General features: G+C 34.7%; 1 protein-coding gene across 4 annotated transcripts; it reads left to right on the top strand.

Moving 5' to 3' along the window:
- The first annotated feature begins 248 nt into the window (after positions 1-248).
- Positions 249-21806, top strand: LOC128234909 (E3 ubiquitin-protein ligase TRIM33-like). 4 transcript variants are annotated; one of them, XM_052949529.1, is made up of 2 exons: positions 249-422; positions 16463-21806. In XM_052949529.1, the coding sequence occupies exon 2, from the start codon at positions 16517-16519 to the stop codon at positions 19244-19246; it is 2730 nt and encodes a 909-aa protein (XP_052805489.1). In that variant the 5' UTR covers positions 249-422; positions 16463-16516; the 3' UTR covers positions 19247-21806. The 4 variants fall into 4 exon arrangements, with proteins under 4 accessions (XP_052805489.1, XP_052805486.1, XP_052805485.1 ...); XM_052949526.1 differs by lacking the exon at positions 249-422 and adding an exon at positions 1431-1604; XM_052949525.1 differs by lacking the exon at positions 249-422 and adding an exon at positions 8827-8966.
- The last annotated feature ends 226 nt before the right edge of the window (positions 21807-22032 follow it).

Here is a 22032-nt window from a genome sequence, read left to right as displayed (position 1 = left end):
GGTTTATATGTTTGTAAGATTTGGTCGGTCGACTTGTAAAATTAAATCATAGATCTTGTTCTTTTATGTATTAAATTTTCCTTCATGTTTGCTATTCAATTTGTATACGCATCTATTATACATAGCCTAGGGACTCGTAATAGCTATGTTTGAATGGTGAATCACTGTGGAACACATTGTTAAAAGATCTATACTTCTGATATATGGCTGATAAATTGTAGAAATTATTTCTTATCTCCTTTGGTGTTAAACCGGCTTATTGAAGAAGTAACCATGAAATCTGGAGCTTACTTTTTGATAAGATACACATGAAAGGATTTGAAATCCATTAAGACGTAAGAAATGAAAGTGATTCATCGTTTGAAAATAAACTGCAGCTGACGATATACATCGTGGAAACAGTTCATGTCGAGTGAGAAACTGTAAGATATTTTATTAGTGAGATATTTTCACGCATTTCATCTAGAATGTTTTTAATGCACTTGTCTAACTCTTACTAAGGGCAAGTTTCGACCATCGACGAAATGCATGAACAATGAATGTCCACTGAATTGTTATTTTGCAATATCAAATGAAAAATTTGAGATGCGACTATTACTATACTAACGCACAATTCATTAAACAACTTGATGATTGGGAAGGTTACAAAACTGTACTTGTGCATTTTGTGTGTACACTACGCCATCAAGCTATGTGTACAATATACACGTGTTAGATAGCATGTAAGATATAACGAGTAAAGTGATTTACAGGGGCGGATTCAGGATTTGACGTAAGACAAACTTATGTGCGTAACAGTTTGACCTGCGCCCCTCCATATGAACTATCAATTTATGGTTTAAAGTGCTGGTAGGGTGGGGTACTCTACGAAGACAATTTTTTAACAATTCCTTGTCAGAAATGGTCGTTTTGGGCGTATTCTATTCCTTTTTTCTCATACATTGAAATATAAGGTAAACTTATAGATCCGTAAGTGATTTATCCGAGAATCAGCGAAACAACACAACGTACAAGTAAAATATAATTTTGGCAAACGAGATTTAGGCCCAACTGTAGCATTTACATGTAGGTATAGCTACACACACAAGTACACGTCTAGTTTCGTATTCTTCATAATTATTAGATCTTGTTTTAAAAAATGGTCATAAGACCATTTCTAAAGTTGTCCAATATTCGTTTTGATAGCTGTCATACCTCTAACCTCCAAGTATGTGCCATATAAAAACATTTTAACAAACGCTCGATCGTACAATCTTAAACAAACATTACATGCATGAAACAAAGGCATGGACATGATAGAGAATGACGCTCAATGTACTTAATATATCTGTTATATTAATGTATTCAGAGTCATGACCCTTGCGTGGCCATGTCAGATACCTGCCATTTAAATACATATTTTAAATCTGCATTTTCAGATAGTCAGATATGTGATCGATTTCGGGCTGTTCAAATCGAATGGAATATTTCTCTCGCAATGTTATGTATTTTGGAACAGTTTTATCAACTGCAATGTAAAGTAACGTGATTAAGATTAAACTATCAAGGTTTGGAAGGCAAGGACATCGATTCCATGGCTTAAAGCTAAGGGCTTAAGAATTTGGGTAAGTTGTTTTCGAAGATATTTCACAAAACACTTATTTAAAACATTATATTCGGCTTGTCGAATATTTGTTAACTAAATTTAGCATACTGTACAACAAACTAATGTATTTATCTTATGATGATGTAATACATTTTGATAATTTATTTAGATATTTAAGTTACAACTAACAAAAACATATGTGGTATTATTTTTTGTTTGTTTTAATAACACACAATTTATGATAAACTTAAAGCATTTATTTCTGTACCTTTTCGTTTCTTAGCATGGATAGGAGATTTTTAGATTTTAAGCAATTAATTCATATGATATCTAAGTTCAATAACTATTATATTTGCTATCTGTCCATGTCTACGTAAATTATTGACACAGCCATTTTGTTTGGTTCTAATCAAACTTGGTCGATGACTGCAATGGTTATATGTAAACATAGACACAATTAATCATTTATGACCTGGGTAAAAAGGCGACTTGTAGAATAGAGACTATTTGCCTGCTGTGTACTTGTTGAAATCGAAACTTGGTGTGAAAGTTGAAACCATCTTACAGTTCGTTGATCATGAGTTTGACGACTTGTCGTAGTGATAAACTGTGTATGTAAAATAGTTCTTGATTTATATGCAAACTTACCCTGATCATAATGTATATATATGTACCAATTTATGTTTGTTTTCTATGCGTATAAATGATAAGGTCTCAAATATTTATGTAGTGTACCATACAAGGTGGACAAATAACTTGAATCATAGACCAGTTCACAGCACCAATAGTCAAGATCAAGCTAAATTCATTTTTACTTAATGTATACAGAACGAGCGACGATATAAACTACAAAAAATATAAGAGAGTAAAACAATCAAGCCAAAAAGTCAATCATGCATTAGTTTGGAAGCGTATATCTTATATACTGATAATATGATAGTGTAGTCTGATCGACTTTTTACATGTCGACTTAATTAAACCACATTTTTTTTGTTGTCGACACTTATTAAGTGGATAAGATGACATAAATTTTGTCGACAAATCAGGTTAAACACGTCACGTTGGCTGTCGACATAGCATGTTCAACCATAGTATTGTCGATAGAAAAGGTCGTCATATCAAATTAATATGTGGACAGGGCGACACTTGTCATGTTATAAGTAAGTCGACATAGAACAAGTCGACAAGGCAATATGATCACTTCACCAGTATATACGATATACGCTTCCATACATTAAACATCGGATTTTGGTTTCTGAGCTTTACTATTGTTCGATTTAGTCATCAATCATTGTGGCATCGTTGTTTAGACATAGAGACAAGACATGTTTATGTTGCACTACAGCATTTTGGGTCAAATACAATGTCTGTCTTGTATAATGGCAGATTAGCGAAACAAAAGGCGAAATGATAAGTGAAATAGATATTATCCCAATCTGACTGTATAAGGGGTAATGCATCGTTATAAAAATGTTATGTAAACGACAGTTAAATGATTGTAGCGGATCCGCGGTCTAAGGGTAACACGCGTGTCCACCAACCCAGGAGTTGCAGGTTCGACCGCCGCATCGCCATTAAAATAATAACCGTCTCCCGGAGTGGACATTAAATGTTAAATTGCCCCAAGTTAATGTGCTATACGCCGGCGCCCGCTAGATAACCAGGATAGATCTAAATACAGTAACAGTCTGTCGGTGCACTATATTCCACAACCTTACGCGACTCAAACTCTCAGCGGGGCCGACGCCCATGGAAACTTCAAGTGGCGTCGTTTAATAAAGCACATCCACCAAGTGTAATGACATAAACACAGTTTTGTCAAAAGACAAAGTAAAACTGTCAAGTTTTATATAGAAGGCACCGTATGTACGCACGCGTCGTACGACCACTATTTCGAATATATCTGAGTAGTTATACTATCTATTTCGAAAAAGCATTATTGGTACGTTCAGGCAAACTGTATATGTTTTTGCAATCAAAACACCCTATTTAATTTGTGACACTCACTAAGTGGTGAAGTGAAATTCTTGATCTTACGATATACTGTCGTACGATTGTTGATAAGATTAGCCCTTTAATGTCGTCAGATCAAGAATTACAATTGAACGTTAAAGTGACACTCGTATTTAAAACCAATACATTCACATGTATATATAACATTAATACATTTTGAGTGATGCACCTTTACTACTTATTAAATAATGCATTTATGGAAACTATTGATTACTGATAACACGATTGTAACCGTGTATTTAATAGCTGATAACCCACTAATATAATTAACGATTGGTGGTGAGTGCGAAAATATTTACTGTGATCTACTATCGTCTCATAAGATAGAATTACCATGTTTTCTGCACCTTTCTTTCAAATTAAACTCGCTATCCTTCATAAGAACGATTGCTTTTTTTACATTTTTTTCATCCTTTTTGGTATATCAAAACAATGGCATTAAATGTGGCAAATTTGATTTGGGAGTAAGAGTGCATCCTTAAGAGATATGTCCTCAACTTAACTGAAATATGCACAGTGGCTCGAATGTTGGAAGTCATGTATAGCTGCTAGTAGCAGGTACACTTTTATATTGCATCACTAATGATTAATGTGTGTATGTAATGATGAACACTGACTTCGATCATGGATACAACACATTGATTGTCAATGATATCCATTTAATTCCAACATTCGAGCCACTTTGTATATATGTACTTGCCCTAGTCGAAAATAATAGACGTGTTTTACGGGATTCTTCTAATCTCTGAAGTGAAGGATTTGCCCTATCAAAAATCTTTGAAAAATCAGTCAATGTACAATTATTTGGACTAGTGGTTGCCCTTGCATTAACTAACCAACTACGTTATGCACCAGTCAATTGTAACCACGGCCCCAAGGTCCGGGGGTATACCGGAGATAGCTGGGGAAATGGGCCGTGTTTTGACCTTCCATGTGGCCCCGCAGTGCCGGGTGAATGCAGTGGTTTTGTCCTGGCGCCAAAGTTAGCGGGGAATCAGCCTTACCTAGGGTCCCTTGGGGTGCTGGGGCATATGGCGGATATTTACCAGCAATCTTTCCCCGCAGGGCGGGGATTTTACCCGGGGTTGGCTGGGCCGAAATTCAAAGTCTCCGCTATTCCTCGGACCTGAGGGAGCCGTGGTTACAATGGACTGGTGCATTATTAGTTTTTAAAAGATATACATTAAGTTTAGAAAAAGCGATTCTACCATACGTGAGGATGGATGCTTTGGTTCTAACATGCTTTGGAAATGGTTACATTTGTAATCACGAAAAGTAGTTTCATTTGAAAAAAAAATGGATATGTGCATCATGAGACTTTCTCTTCTCGTCCCAGTGTATATTGTACAAATGTTCTCGTGCTCTGAATTTCGGACACTGGTCATAGCCATTAGCACATTATTCTTGCTGATGCGTATGCTTTATACTTATCAATGTTAAAGTATTCAACTAATGTCCTGTACAAATCAAATAGTATGGGGCCATTTCAAACAGATTACAACATTTGATAACTTAATCCAATAAACTTATATATCAAATTGGGCGCAACTCCAGAGGTGCTGTGGAACGTTTGTCGAATCAGGACATGGACACTACTTGTATATCCGACTGTTTTGGATATTTTTCATGTTCAGATGATCTAAATGTGTTTGTCTAGACAAATAGTGATGTGAATGAAGTCCGTTATTTTTCTCCTTGATTTAGCCAGTGTTTAATTCTTATTCAACTGATCATTTTTATTGAATATTTAAGAGGGAAAATTAAATATATTTCATTTATTTGTTCAAACACTTTTTTTTAAGAAAAAAAACACAATTGAAATATTTATTGTCTATAAAACTGTAACTCTACTCTCTTGTTATCAGTATAATTGCTATAAAATTATCAATTCACAATTATGTAGATGTTTGGATTAAAATTTGATACAAAAACAATATTGAAACATACAAACAAATACCGGGTGACAATGTATAAGAATAAAGACGAAAATAGATACGGTATCTGCGACATGAACTAAATTTGTTCAATTTATAAAGATTTGACACGATATATATCAGCTCACATTACAGATAAAAAGCACAGTGTCATTTATCTTAAATTAAGATCTGTAAAATAGTTAAATGTCTCAATTATGGACATGTATATATGTATATTGCATACGGTGCATTTTTTTTTTGATCGATCATTTTAATCTATCATAAAGGTGTACGTTCCTTAACCATTATAAACCATTATAAACCATTTTAATCATTTTAAAATGGTGATGTATTGCAATTACATATAATGGATCAAAGGTGTAATCTCCTGGGTCTCGTTTCAATAAAGAACGTAAGGCTTATAGTAACACTCTTATTCAAAATCAACATATACACATGTACAACAAATATCAATTTTGACTGACTACTTACTAAATAATGCATTTATGGAATATATTATTTACTGATAATAAGGTTGTTACCGTGTATTTAATAGCAGAGAGCGCAAAAATATTAAATGATTGGTGAATGAGATTTACTGTGGTCCACTATAGTCTCATAAGGTCATTTATTTCCGACTAACTTGGTATCCTTCATAAGAACCATTGTTTTTGACATGTATTCATCCTTTTTGGAATATTAAAACAATATTATTAATTGTGGTAAATCTTATTTGGGAGTAAGAGTGCATCTTTAAGATCCTAACTTTTAAAGCGTAACTCCGTGTTTGTCGTAACTGCGTTTCAATAAAACTATCGCATAGATTCTGTCCCTCACTTTATGGGTGGTAACCTGAGCACTCTTAAGCAGAATAAGTTTAACGACTGCGATATCTAAAAAACGGGACCCTTTACCCTTTTGTACGGAATAACACTATTTTTATCTCAAATATGCGTAACAAATACTAAGTTAAATATTTTTTATTTATAGTTAAATAAGTCTGGTACCGAATAATGCCAAATTTTGAATTTCAGCCAGCTAGCCTCTCCTTTAAAAGCCGTATACCAAAACAAGGTGGATGTTTATAGCTTCAAAACAACCCATTTTGATGGATTGGATACCTTAAGCTTCCAGAGTTGTGATACATTCACATTGACAGTTTATTCGTGTTTGTTCTTCGTCTTAGGCTACAATGTGCAGTAATTAAAAGACTTCTCTGAACACTTGCATACCGCGTTTGATATAAGGAAGGAAATGTCTGTTATAACTTATTGCACACAATAGTTTATGTTCTGATAAAAGTACTACTTGAAAATGTATCTACAATTCTAACTGAATAAAGACGCCTTCCGTTGTTACACTGTGGCATTGTTGTATTAAGTATATTTACTTTTCCTGTGTAGCCTAAATAAGCAATTATACATTTGACCTTGCTTGTTTGCTTTGATTTTGAAGGTTATTGCCACTTTTGGGGTACAAATACATAAAGGATACTTACTGCTTACAATAGCGGAACCAGGGAAGGGTTGCAACCGGTGCACTTTCTCTCCCCCCCCCCCTCCCCCACCTCCCCCTTCCATCGACCAAGTTTTTTTAATTCATTTAATTTCAATATAGGAGAAGAAAGGTAATAGAATTCGCCCAAAATGCATCATTTAGGACTAAAGTTGTTTATATAGGGGGATATACCCCTCTTCCAATTTGTATAAAGCGAATGGATACGATTTTGAGGGAGGAGCGCAAGTCAAAAGGTTATGCCCCGTAAGATACGCCCCTCTAACGCCAAGTCCTGGATCTGCCCCTGACTTAATAAAATGGCTTCTAAAATACACGCCATTGACTAGGGAATGGCACTGTGTTGTTTGAATCATGAGACAACGGTTTGTTAAGGAATCCGAACCACAAGTAATTTAGCAAGTACCTCCATTCACCATTATGTTCAGCCTTGGTGATATGGTGTTAGTTTGGTGTCATTTGGAACAGTTTACTATACTTGCTGACTCCTTATATTTAAAATATAAAACATAAGATAGTTGATTATTTTTTTTTTGGAAGTTTGTTATTTTGCTCTTTATTTCTACTGAAATTGCACCTGTAATGACGTTTTGATATTTTTTAAGGCCACACAAATTTGTGTGTTAAATTTGTTTCAGGCATCCACATTATACCTATTTTTTGTATGGAATACTTTAAAAAAACACACACAAAAAAAACAATATCCTTAAGAAATATCCTCATTATCATCATTATCGTCCTCTTCGTCGCTGCTGTCGCCATTCCATCATTTTCACAAACACCACCACAGCCAGCACCACCTACACCACCACCATCACCACCACCACCAACAACAACTCATTAAAGTATTAACCATTTATGATCATATAATGGTGTTGTAGCGCTTTATTTGCTTTAAAACATTTACCTGTACATGTCTTCGAACAAATCTACATACCAGTGAGTCAATAAACATTGTGGATTCTATAAGTAATCAGCCGGTTTACCATTGGAGCCAAACATCTTGCTGATTAGTAGCAATTACTGTTTTATGTATAAACTGTCTCTAGGTACAACAATTTCATAACTCACCAAGATGTTTCAATTGAACATATTCAACTTACTAACAGTAATAATCATACCCATTGTAGCTACCTATTGGTCTTCTTCGCAGTCCATTGTTATATCTGATGGTAAGAAGAACAGAACATGCTCTGATATGTTACCACTAATGCATCCAGGAGGGGTCGGGGGGGGGGGGGGGCTCAGTGGGTCTGTAGTCTGTGACCTTATCGACTGTGCCACTGCGGCTAAAAACCCATTGTGTTTTATATAGCATATATTCATGAAAGGCGTAATTTGTCAACATTTTGATGTTTTTTGTTTGTTTTTATTTTAATTGAATTGAACATAGCTATAATTTTCTCGTCGGTTTTCGTTCTCACGTATAGTTGGGTTATACGAGAGATTTTATTGTAACCTGTTATTTACTGTTTTCATTCTTGCATATCAACCAGAAAAAAAAACAAATCCGGGAATTAGTTGATTTGATAGGGAATTTGGTTTAGACTTGCATTTTCTTCACTTTGTCAAGAGATTTATGTATTATATGAGACATTCGGGTACGGCAAACTAAAGGACTTCACAACACACTTCAATCTATGTAAATTAAATGTTTTTCACACCAATTGTATTAAATACCCTAAGGTTTAAGAGCAGTACTTTATGTTTTTTTAAACACCCTTAAAGGCCGATTTCTCTATTGAAGGCCACTTATTTTGTGCAACGATTTAAATCATTTCACTAGTCGATGTTCAGTCGGCGTTAAGGCTGGCTAGTGTGTTTAACATGTTAAAATACCTACGTACCTACCCGATACTTATAGAGATGTACAATGTCATATTTGGATTTGAAATATGAGGACTGGTACAGATGTAGATTAGGATCTACAAGTTAAGGTATGTTTGTGCTATATATTTTGAAGTTAGCTTGTAGTTTATGTATTTTTTCCACCTATTAAGGGAAACTTTAATATTCATTGACGCTCCTGTTATCTCTGGTAGATTCATACCATGTAGGGTTCACTTTGGTGCAGATACTATTTGGAAAAACACACACAGTAAAACGGATAAATACATCATAATCAATTTGATAAATAACAACACAGATGTTCGAGTTGTCGTTTATTAATTTATCAATGTATCTATTTGTTTTAAAGTATATCTTTTCCGTAAAGCTTACATTTTATTTTTTTGTATCGGAAAAACAATAAAATTGCACACACTTTCAATTTATCTGTATATTTTATAACATCGTTTAGCTTCATTTGTGCACATGTATATACATGAGTGTGATGTAATAATGAAGGATTGTCTATACGTGTTCTATTTGATTCGAAACCTTCTTTTTATATGTTTCAATTACAAGTAATTCATTGTTTTTATTAGAAAAAACGTACAGATCCATCAAACTCCTATATGACTAAGCCACGGAATTGAAAGAATACTTCATAATTAAATACGCTTCTGTTTAAACTTCTGTTTAACAAACCAAGAAAAACATGAGACGTAAACGTCGATTTAATGCTTTATTTATTCTGATATATATATAAGAAAAAAATGTGTACATTTCCAATTGCATTTATTTACTGTGTTGTGGGCTGAAGTCTCAACTACATATATTATGCATACTGATTGGTTTTTATCTACACAAACTATCACACTGTTAAGGCTTTGAAAAAGTACAGGGACATAAATTGTATTTAATTATTTAGTTGTTTCAAGACATGCTATCCATGCATAATTTATATAAATTGTGTATATAGATATCGATAAATGTTCGAAGTAAAGCCCACAGTTTTGAATGTAAATTTTCTATGTAGTTAATATATATATCTGTAATATTTGTTCAAAGCAAAAGCTTGTTTATTGAATTTATCGTACGCTACACTCGTGCCTATATGACGTCATGAAACAAGTAATCTATTTCACCCTTGCTCAGGTGCAAAGCGAAACAATTGTCTAATTGTTTGATTAAATAGTTAATCATTAGTTCTCATCTTCGTTGGAGGTTTTTTTTTATGAACGTTGAGTCAGGCTCAAAACCATGAATCATTTTGATTTCATACATAATGAAAGAAAAATGTAAAAAAAGTTTACAAATGCGCTTAAACAAATTATTGAACATACGTATGTGTGCATTATGCCTGCTAACGGACCTTGTATATGCATATTAAAGAGGCTGATTAACGTTTCAGGGTGAGATATAGAAACAAATAAGTCTGTATAAATTTACTAATTACAAAATGATTAGTTCAATGATAAAAAGTCACCGACAGTTTATATACAGCTCTATTGTTGTTGTTTTTAAATGCGTTAGTAAGGCTGTTGGAAATGAGTTGTTTTAGGCCTTGATTTCCAAGTATATATTTAAATATGTACTTAGCCAGTTGCTGTTGGGTGTTTGTTCATAAAAGAAATCAACATAACTCAATTCAAACCATAAGATATACGAACGAGGTCCTTCGACCTGCCCTCGTGCTTGAAATTCAATTGGATATATTGAAGTTGAAAGAAAAACGAAATCTCCACACCTATTGGTGAAACAAGGTAGCTGATTATAAAGATTATTTTTCAATTGATAAAATGCCGTGTGAACACCTTTCAACTTTTATTTCACAAATGAGACATTATACGCACTCAGATGTAAAATCGAGACCTTCTGATGTATTTTAAAACTACAAGCTAGCTTTCCTCTCATTTTAGATCGATCACAAAATCACATAAATTTTGAATGTTTGCTTAATAGAAACCTTTGCCAAAATCGAACTTACTTAACCAAAACAGTGATTGTGCTGAATAGGTATATTTGCCCACCTGAATCGAATACACTGATTTTATCAGAAATACAGACTGCAAATACAGGTTTTTCTTAAGAGTTACTCGATATTTGAAAGATAACAATAAATAAGAAAAATGTAGATACCCAATGTTACTTTTTATATCTAAAACGAGGTATTTCAGTCTCAACTAAGCTAAGAAAATCCGCCATAGCCGGAGATATTCATCTGAGTCCAAACATAAACTTTTGCAAAACAGAAGAGAAGGCACGTATTCTATTCCTGTATATAACTATTGTCATTAAGCTCTAAAAGTAATTGTTAAAGGACTAGGGCCGCCCATCGAGTTTCAATTGTTATTGAATGCATATATCCCTCCTCTACGGGTAAAGGCTTGAAAATGATATATGCCACAAATTGAATGAGGGGTTACCAATAATGGATGAAATACCTTAATGCAATTTGGTATTTAATGCAATTTGGTATTTAATGCAATTTGGTATTAGATGCAATTTGGTATTTATGTATATTACGATGAGCTATTTACGCTTAAGTTAAATAAACATTCTGTTCTGTTCTGGTCTGGTCTGGTCTGGTCTGGCCTCGTCTCGTCTGTTCTGTTCTGTTCTAACGTCGTACTCATCTCTGACTCCCTAACACGTTTGGAAGTGACCACAAAATCTAAGAATACAATTTGCACTCTCATGTTTACCTCTAATATTACATATGTGACCATAATTATACCATTAAAAATGGATCATTAATGACCGTAAACAGGCCGTAAACACCAAAGTTAAAGAGGTTTGGGCTGTTATGCCGTGTTATGCGGAGTTTTATCCATAGCCTTTTAACAATCCTGTATATTGTTACATTTGGACAATACGTGGCGACATTTTAAGAGTTTTTAAGACGTATTAAAGATTGTTTGGGACAATTTGATACCCCCTTTCACACTATTCAAAATGCCTTTCGAGATAAATAAAGTTTAATTCATTTGTAAAGTACCTAAATATTTCATAAAATAGAAACATGTATAGATAGGTTATAACAACCGTCGTCATGGTAACTGGTATGACAAATGTATACGTACATCATAAACCTCAATCATTTTCATAATGCTGTAATAAATGTAGCATGTCTTTGCAATTTTCCATTTATATGACAATATGGCGGGTAGCTTTATTGCTGTTTGTATTTCAGGTTAATGGCTGTTTTTTGGGGGGTATTTATCCTTTATGTTGAGCCTGTATGAGCTTACAATGTATGAGATTTTGAAAATGATAATGAGTTTTTCACTTAACAAGACATCAGTCCTGGTGTATCATGATACAAAAAGTCTGTCATGATGTCATTAAGTACATTTACGAAAGTTTCTCTTTTAAAGGGAATAAACTGATTAAAAGTTTATACATCATTATTAAGTCAATGTTGCAAAAAAATTTGTTTCACTTGTTATAATTGCATTTCATGTTTTATAGTGTGTTTTTTAATTCAAAACAATTATGCTATCGAATATATGCAATTTATTTCACTCAGGTCATAGAAAAAATAATATTTTCACTCGTGGCTGCGCAACGCGTAAAACTATCTATGCTATTGCTCTCGTGTTATAAAAGTTCATTTCTTATGAAACAGTTGTTAATTTCTCCATAACAATCATTTAAGTACATTTTAAAGAAGGGGAACATAAAAAAGATTCATTAATCATTATACATGTATATACGTCAGGCGCGTAACTGCCTAAACGAATGAATCCACGTGATTCTGACAAAGAATCAGCCAAAGTTGCAGTATGCCTACTTTACTACATGATCCTAAAACTGTCCATTTTCCTAAATAAAGCACCCCAGAACGCCCAGAATGCGCCAGATTGCATTTTTTGTTCAAAATTTACCGAGGGGACATGCCCCGAACCCTCAGTGCTAGAACAGTTATGAATCCACATGAATAGAGTGATAGCTACGCCCCTGTACGTTTTCATAAAGTATTCGTAATTATAATTATTTTCATAGATGAAACAGGGAAAATGCGGATGCTCTTTCACACAGCATTAAAGGCAAATGTTTATGTATCTTGTTTCGAATGTTTACAGTGAAATAAAACACGGTGTCTTCAGATGAAAATTAGAGATACAGTTTATAACAAACACTTGAAGAGTTTATTGGATCTCTTCAGACAAAATGTTTTCAATAGTTCATGGACAGAAATTGCAAATTGGATATGACAAGCTATTATATATAAATGTTTGGATTAAATTCCTTTGGCACGAGCTTTAGTCATCAGACAAACACATGTCCACCTCTGCGTTCTTCCCTTCTGTTTGTGTACGGGACCAAGGCCCTTTAGATTGTGAAGAAATTTGGACACAAAAAAAACTCAATTTAAAAAAGTAATGTGCAAGCAAGTATGCTGTTAACACTGCATTATATGGATATTTGGACTTCGCTTCCTGTATGTGCATTTTAATGTATGATTCACAATAAGAAATGATGTTAAAAATAATAATTTTTAATAATGATTTTATGAAAAAGTAGTCTTGAAATAGTGAATGATACCCACTTTTAGCCCCCGTTTAAGGCAGAGAAAAAAAACTGGACCTATACAGGATCAATTTTCTCAGCCACAGAAGTATTGTTGTTTTTGTCTGAATGTCATTGTTCAACTTAGATAAAGTATATGTTTAGCCCTTTCTTCTATATACACTATCAGTTGTAATTTAAGATGTGTTCCTGACAGCATCCATTACCCTCGAAGAATGAAAGTGATTGTTTTCAAAGGGACGGGAAATGCTTTAACTGTCATGAGCTCGTAATTTAGTATGTTAATGTACAGCATACTTATTTTATGAACTTATTTGTGGACCCATGCAAATTGAGGTTTATAAAATTTTAAACCTGTTTATCTGACTTCGGATGCTTAGTCACTGGCTGTAGTTTGTAGAATGAATCGTTCACTTTAAATGACTTTTTAAGTAAATGTTACAGACAAATGTTAAAGTGATTGCCGTCTTCCACGAAATGTCATTTGTGACTAGTAATCTTACCCCAATTTCTCGAAACATCTTAAATCCCTTATAACAGCATTAAGCTGAGCTCAATATGTTTGTTTGGGTATAAATTGTGTGATATTGTTATTCTTAAGGCTTTTGGGGCTTGAAAATAAAATTATCTTTACGATAACCACGATTAATTTTTTTTTTCTAAAGCAAAATCACGATTAAGAATGAAATTTTGCTTAAAGGCCTAGTTTAAGGAATGTTTGGCATGATAACCCCCTGCTGTGCATCTCCTGCTGACTGCACTGGTGTCACAGTAGGGGCCAATTTCGTATTTTCGTGTATTCGTTTATTGGCTCAGAGCCATTTAGGGTCCATTTTTATAATAAAACATCCCAAACTGCACAGCAGGATACTCAGATTGGAGATCTGATAAGCCAATTAGGCATTAAGATTAATATGAATTAACAGAGGTTGTGTACAAATACACGGTTCTTTTTTTTTTGGGGGGGGGGGAGGGGGGTCACTTATATAAGGCTTAAACTAGGCTTTTAAGAACTTTCGAGAAATTGGGGCCAGACGTGCTTCAGACTGAACTATTGAGAATATAACGTAAAGATGTCCTTATATATTGTTAACGTTCTACAAAAAATAAAATACCTCGCTCGGGCTGCGCTCTCATTTCAGCCTCTACTAATTTCTGATAAATGTTATGAATGCGCACTATTATATACTTAAGGCAGATTGACACTGGATACGACTTAAATTCCTTTGTCATGTACTTGTTGTTACAAACTATTATCTTTGCTACCGATGCGCGAGTATGCGTGTATATGAATACCGGTATAAAACATGTAATATTTTAGCATTTCCCACAAATATTTGAGACATAAATGGCGGTACTAAGGCAAGTTCGTTTGATTCATTATTTCTTAAATAATGGCGTCAGTTATAAGTATATAATCATATTTGAGATTCCAAAAGCTGCTATCTTGCACGAGGCTATAAGTTTATTCGACATTATGGAATGATTTGATATATTTTGTCACACGTTTTACAGGGCACAGCGTTCGGGTATCATAGTTTGATATGACTAAGTCTGGATTTAGTATGGTATCGTATTAAAATTTAAATGAAACGTTCTGTGTTCATACCATGAAGATACGCATATATAAAGTAAACAACAATTATTTACGACCACTCAAATTTACAAAAGAATACAGAAGATTTATGAACCTTCAGTGTTCGCCATGGTCAAGAGGGGCTTAAGATATTTTCACATTTTGAAAGAAGCCCATTGTGTATTCAATCATTTAGTTTGTATATTTTTGATAAAACCCACACCCTTATACGCAGCGTTATAAAGCGCCTGACATATATAGAGATTGGTGAAACTTGAAATTGTCGAATACATTGATTGCACACGTCTGCCATGCCTATGTTATTTTATTTCTTGTAAATGACAGCTCAGACGTAAGATATGCATTAAACAGATGTTTATTATACTAAATTTTTAATAAATTCTCTTTGCGGTTCGTATTTTTAATACACAACCACAATAGAAAGCCCTGTATTAAAGGACAAAATGTTAGTAGTTATGTTATATTTAATATAGTTTTTAACGAATCCTTATCTAAGCCACATTTGCAATAATATCTCGTATATTCATGCAAATATTTACAATTACTTCTTGAATGCTCTCTTGTGGTCGTATGCTGTTTTGTATCATTATCCTGTGTGTATTTTTTGCCATTCAATAATACTGGTATCAGGCAATCACATTTTGTCTGTTTAAAAATAATTGCGTGATTTTCTTTCATGATAAATAGTCTCTCATTTGATCATTAGTTCAACAAAACCCGATCGGTTATTTACAAGGCTGGGTTAATATAGTTTTCTTAAATTCGTTTAAATTACTTTAAATACAAAGATAAGTACATATTCTATTTCAAATTACTTTAACTAACATATTTGCAGCTACTTTAAATATCACAAATAACCAGTTTTCTGCTAAATTACAAGCAAGTAATAATTTAAAAGAGATAAACTTTTTCTTTTGAGTTTAAACATCTTTCTCGACCCAGTGAACAAGAACATAATGTATCACCTTTTTGTATGCTATTTTAATACCAACAACAGCAAATGTTGTAAGGCTGTATACTTTTATTGTCCCGTAATGTATGACATAAACTGTAAAGTGAATATATTAATAATTCTTTCATCATTTGGGTCATTTTAATAAGGTAGTTAAGAATGAAAAACATATGCTAGGATTGAGTTTTAATATTAAGGAGTAAACATGAGTGAGTTTTGAGTATTTTATGAATTATAGTTGAGTTTAAGCAAAAATATGAAATTTGTTACTCGTACGTACAATTAATATCACATTCTCTAGTTATTCATCAAAATATACTTGCCACCTGTTCATTTTATTGATGTATGAAAAAAATGTCGAACTTGTATATCATGTATTTTTCTTACCGTAACTGATTTCTGGGTGTTTTCACTTATCAATCACCCAGACATGACAGGTTTATTCAAAATGAATGAAATGTCCATAGAAGGATTGTGTTTATTTTTATTCCTTTATGTTTTATCAGTGTGTTTTTGTATATTTTCAGAGTACGCAGGCAGACGACAGTTAACGTCTGACGTCACGTTCAACGTGCGTTACCATGGATACTCTTCAGCAGATAAAGGAGGAGTTTATCGTCTGCCCTATTTGCAGCCGTCACTTTAAGGATCCAAAACTACTTCCATGTTTGCATACATTTTGTTACAAATGTCTCCTAGACCACGTGCTTCAACATAGCAACAACAATGACAACTCTGTTCAAAATGGCGAAACAGCAGACGAGCCACATGCTTCTGTTTTCACTTGCCCCGTTTGTAAGACGGATACAGCTTTCTTGATGTCCGAAGACGGTCAAAGGATAGAAAAGGGATTCTCTGATAATCATCTGATGGCTAGTTTAGTTGAAAAAATCAATATTTACAAAGCTGATCAATCATGCGAATCTTGTGCTGCGCGCGCATCGCAGGGTCAAGGTCAGAAACCGAAAGCGGAAGTATGGTGCCAGAATTGTAAAATGGCGTTCTGTGATGGTTGTATAAAGGGACATAATGTCATCAAAGCATGTAGAGATCACGTAGTGACATCCCTAAAAGATATGAAGGTGAATCCATTGAAATCTCTTCAAAATGCAAAACGCGAAATCCCATGTGTCGAACACAAAGATAAACTTTTAGAATTTTACTGCTTGGATTGTCGTGAAACGATTTGTTCAATGTGTGTAGCCATGTATCACAGGAGATGTGAAATGGTAGAGCCATGTGCAGAATCCGCAAAGAGACTAAAACCTGAAACTGACAACGTTTTGAAAGACCTTGACCTTCAAGGTTCATCCTTGACTGATTGGCAAAAAGATCATGTGAAAGAAATTGAAGAGCTAGAAGAAAACAAATCGTCCCTGATTACTGAGATAAAGACTGTACGCAAAAATATCGATTTTCACCTAGCAAGAATAGAACAATTAGCTCTCGACGAGTTGGATTTGAAACATACTCAGGCCATTGTGGAAGTTAAGGATAGACTCAATGAAATTGAAGGTTTAAAGAAGAGTTTGGAAAATACACAGATGTTCTTGAAACATTTGACTCAATACGGCAGTGACTCCGAATTCCTGACTGTGTTCGACAAAGTTAAAAACCAAATAATTGAGATGAATACTGGGATCAACCGCCGGAAGGTCGCTAAACTGCTATTCCGGCATAAATTTGCCATTGACCCCGCCCTAGCACGTGTTTATGATTTAAAACAAATGGGAAAGATAGTTGACGTTATCGATATGAACAAAGATACGTTCATGGTAAACGGTGAAAACGGTACGGAACCACTGTCCCCCGTACGTCGCAGTTCTATCAAACGGACGGGGACGTTCAGGGTAGATAAAAATGAGAACGAAAAACAAACCTCTCCTCCTCAGCAGCAGGCAGGGACCACTAAACAGCAAACACTTCTGTCTCCTCCTCAGAGAGTTCAACAGCGCCAAACACTCCAAACAATTCCATCGTCTACAAAAACTTCCTCCCACGCCAGTCTCTCAACGAATTCAAGCGAATCTAACGAATCAATGAGCTCTCAAGATCCCCTTGACACTCCTCGACGTAACGCTATATCGCATCGCCGTCAGCAACAACAGGAAGCATGCGCGCGTCTAACCGCAGGCTCTACTGGATCACTCCCGCGCCCAAAAAGGGTCCAAAGTTCCGTAGAGTTTCGCAAAACTCAGGCAATACAATCTACGCCGGCTCAAAGAAGCTCGCGGACACCACCGACGCAACGTCGCTCACAGAGCACTATTAACGGACGCCCACCTTCAGGTGATAAACCAGTCAGACCCGAACGTCGCTCCAAAACACCGGATCATAGCATACTTTCCCCTGGTATACGAAAACGTGATGCAAGCGTAGGCAAGACTGAAAGCGTTTTGTCCCCGCCCTTAGCTCGACGTTCGGAAATTACACCGCCAAAATCACCGAAGCAACCGCGACCGGCGCCAATAATGGAGAAAACCAATGCTCAGCTACTGTGTGCTTTTAATGGACGTACGGAAAATGACGGCAAGAAATGTTGGCCTCTTGACGTCACGGTGCTATGTGATGGTACACCTGTGATTACTGACTTCCATAATAAGAAAATAAAAGCGTTTGACGCCTCCGGTGCTGTTATGTGTGACGTACTCTTACCGTCGTGGCCTCATGGAATTACAAACGTTGAAAAATCTGACGTCGTTGTGACGTTACCCGAAATATCAACGCTTGTGTTTGTGACTGTAAATGAAACGACGATGAAGCTGCAAAAGCGTATAAAGACTGTGAAACAATATCGGGGCATATGTTGCTACGAAGAAACAGGCGACTGCAAACCAACCATTATCGTGTCTTGTTGTGCTTCAAACAACCAGTCCGTTGACGTCCTGTCTCTCGAAGGCGAGGTTCTATTTACTCACCGACAAGATAACCGCCAACCGAACCGGAATCTCTTTACATGGCCGTACTACGTTGCCGTTAACAACGACGGCGAAATAGTTGTGTCCGACTGTGAAACGAAAACTGGACTTCTGTATTTGGACAAGAAAGGGAACGTCAAGTACGATTATCTTGCCATAGGAGTTGTTATTCAAGACCCTCGTGGAATTTGTACGGATTTAGATGGTAACGTCTATCTGGCGGACAAATCTGCTCACGCTATTCATAGTCTCACAGCAGACGGTCAATACAGGAAGTGTGTGGTTAGCGCACGTGACGAGCTCGTTCAGCCAATCGCTGTGTGCGTTAGCCCGTTTGGACATATCATTGTAACTCAAGACAACGGAGACATTAAAGTGTATGCTATAGACTAGATTTGTTTGTGGCTTAACCCACATCAGGGAACATCCTCTCGGCTTCTCATAATAGACATGCACCGCCCTGCGTTCAATAAATGCGCTTGCGGCTACTGTTTGTGATTTGGTTGGCCGCTTGCGGTGTATGCGCTGCGGTACAAAACAAATCAGTCTGCTGACGTCAGGACTATACTGGTGTTTTCTTAGAAAGTGATTCAAGTCATTTTAATACAGTTCTCCACAATCGAGCATATATATGATTATTAAAAATCTGAATCTTGGACAATCAAGTCAAATATCTCCAATTACCGAACACGTTTACAATCTTACATAGTTTAAATAGTTAGTTTTGTTTTGCGGTTGAAATTTTTCTACAAATATAACATCGGAAAATGTTCGGAACCAATAATGTTGATTTTATCATTTTTGAGTTTATTAATTAAAGTTTTATGGCAATCGGGTTTTCAAAACAGAGATTTTAATGCCATTGTTTATTGGAAAAGATACAATCTTGATTGGTTATGTATAAGTCAATTAAATTTAATATTCATAAGTGTTTATTCATCGCTGTTAAAAGTTTATGAACAAACAGCAAACTTTAACTGAAAATTCTTATTTGAATACAAATTTGTTATTTCAAGCCTTAATGAGATGCTGTGAACAAGTTGTTAACTTTAAAGAAGTTCTGAACAGTCAGCCCATTGACATTAACTAAATTAAATATTCTGTAATACAAAAATGATAAATGATACAATACGATATGTGCCTTGCATGAAACAGTATATAATGTCCATAGCATATAAACAAATACATTAAAGAATGGAAATAAGTACACACACACACATTTTCTGGAGCTAATGGTTGAAATGTTATAACATCCTATTATAGTTAGTATGCGTGTGTAAGCAAATGTATCAAAAAATCTGCACGATTATAAAAAATGTCTTTTGCATTATTTGCTGTAAATAATGTGCTTTCTAAATCAATTAATATCAGATAAATGCATCGCACTTATTGAACCTGTTAACGACTGAATTTGCATGGTGTGTTTAAAAAATTTGTACATTCAGGTGAACACTGTTTATAGACCCGGAAGTGATGGATAATATGTTAAATTACTCGCCACGTGCAGAAATAGTCACGGTGCTGCATGCACTCTACATGGACTGATGGACAATGGTACCGATGTACACTGGAGGCCTGATCACCCCAAGTTGCTTTGCCGTCATTCAAAATAATTTTATTTTAAGAAAATATATTTTAAATATACCGAACAATTAATACTGAAAAATGTTTGTTTGGCCATCAAACGTCGGATTTCAGTTGAAATAATGATCAAAAACTAGAAATGCAATGACTTTATCTATGACGTTTTTTGGTCATTTGTTTTACATATTTGTTATCCAGAAGAAATGCCCTTTCGAATGGTGCAACATGTTAATGGAATCACCAGCTACAGGCATCAGCATTTAACAGTGCAGCCAATGGCAAGACCACACCAACAATACATGTATACATCTGATACTTTCAGTAAAACATTCTGATATTTGCATTTTTTAGGGTAAGATCTATCATGTATAGTCAGTCTTACATTATTTAAATTCACATATGTTTTTTGACATGCCTTTTAGTTAACAGATTATCTGCATAACTTGTACAAACGAATTATTAAGATATATCTTTGTCACGTTCTTTCTGTAATGTCGTATTTTAAATGCGAATTATAACGCTTCACTCGGTTGACATGCTCTTTTTATGCTCAACGAAAGCATGTTTAGCTATGTACAATGTATTCTTTGTAAGTGTCAACATAATGGACTGAAGAAATTCGTAAACTACTCTGATTTGTGAATACACTCGATCACTATTTTATAACCTGAGACAAGCCAGCATCTTTTTATAAGATTTCCGAGATCTTGTTGTGCTTTAACCTTAACGACATTGAGACAATTGTATATACGCCAATTGCGGGGTTAGATCAGGGCAGCAAAAAACGACAACAAACAATTAATAACATTTCAAAGGCTGTTATAATGCTGTTAATACACGTGTTGCTGTTAGTTAGTTTTTAGTTATGCTAGTAAATATAAGTATGTATGACAGGTTTATAAAACAAAGTTTATGTGTGTGTGGTTAAAGCAACACTATTAACATGGATGCAGTAATAGTTACAGCAACATCAATCATGGTGACATTGTACACACATGCTTCTTCGCGAGTGCATTATTTCAACCACGAGGATAGCGGATGAAGTTACCGTATTGTATCATGTTGTCATGAACAACGTTCAATAACTTGTGTGCGTATATGTGAATTGTGTTGTAATTTATCCACACACTAGTTTCTGCATGGTAGAGCCCCAGTTAGTTCTAACTATTATGATATGAGAGTTTATATATAAACGAAAATAACATAGAGCATAATTATATATATATATAGTAGTTTAACATTTCTTGTCATGTTAATTGATGTATATACGTGTATTGTATTTGTGATATCGTCATATGTATTTATTTGTTTCATATTTATAAAATGTTATATTAAAGGATGGAAATACATGCAAATAAAAGGATAAACTATATAACATAGTTTGACTTTATTCTTATTGAATCGCAAGGGGAGATAACATGATCTAGATATATTCATATAATTATGTACGGGTTATTCGGATTTGTATCATCTTCAATGTAAGAACAGTTGAACATTAACAGTTTTAAAATATACATGGTAATCATTTCCATTCTTAAGATTGTATCTATTTAAGATTCTTTACCAATGATTGAAATCATCGAGAATATCATGGG

The sequence above is a fragment of the Mya arenaria genome, chromosome 5 (assembly GCF_026914265.1).
Source record: "Mya arenaria isolate MELC-2E11 chromosome 5, ASM2691426v1".
NCBI lineage: Eukaryota > Metazoa > Mollusca > Bivalvia > Myida > Myidae > Mya > Mya arenaria.
The sequence above is the reverse complement of the archived record's forward strand: the minus strand, read 5'-3'. Positions and strand labels throughout refer to the sequence as shown.

Coding starts and splice junctions, on each gene's coding strand:
- LOC128234909 (XM_052949529.1), top strand. CDS start 16,517: ATGGATACTCTTCAGCAGATAAAGGAGGAGTTTATCGTCTGCCCTATT.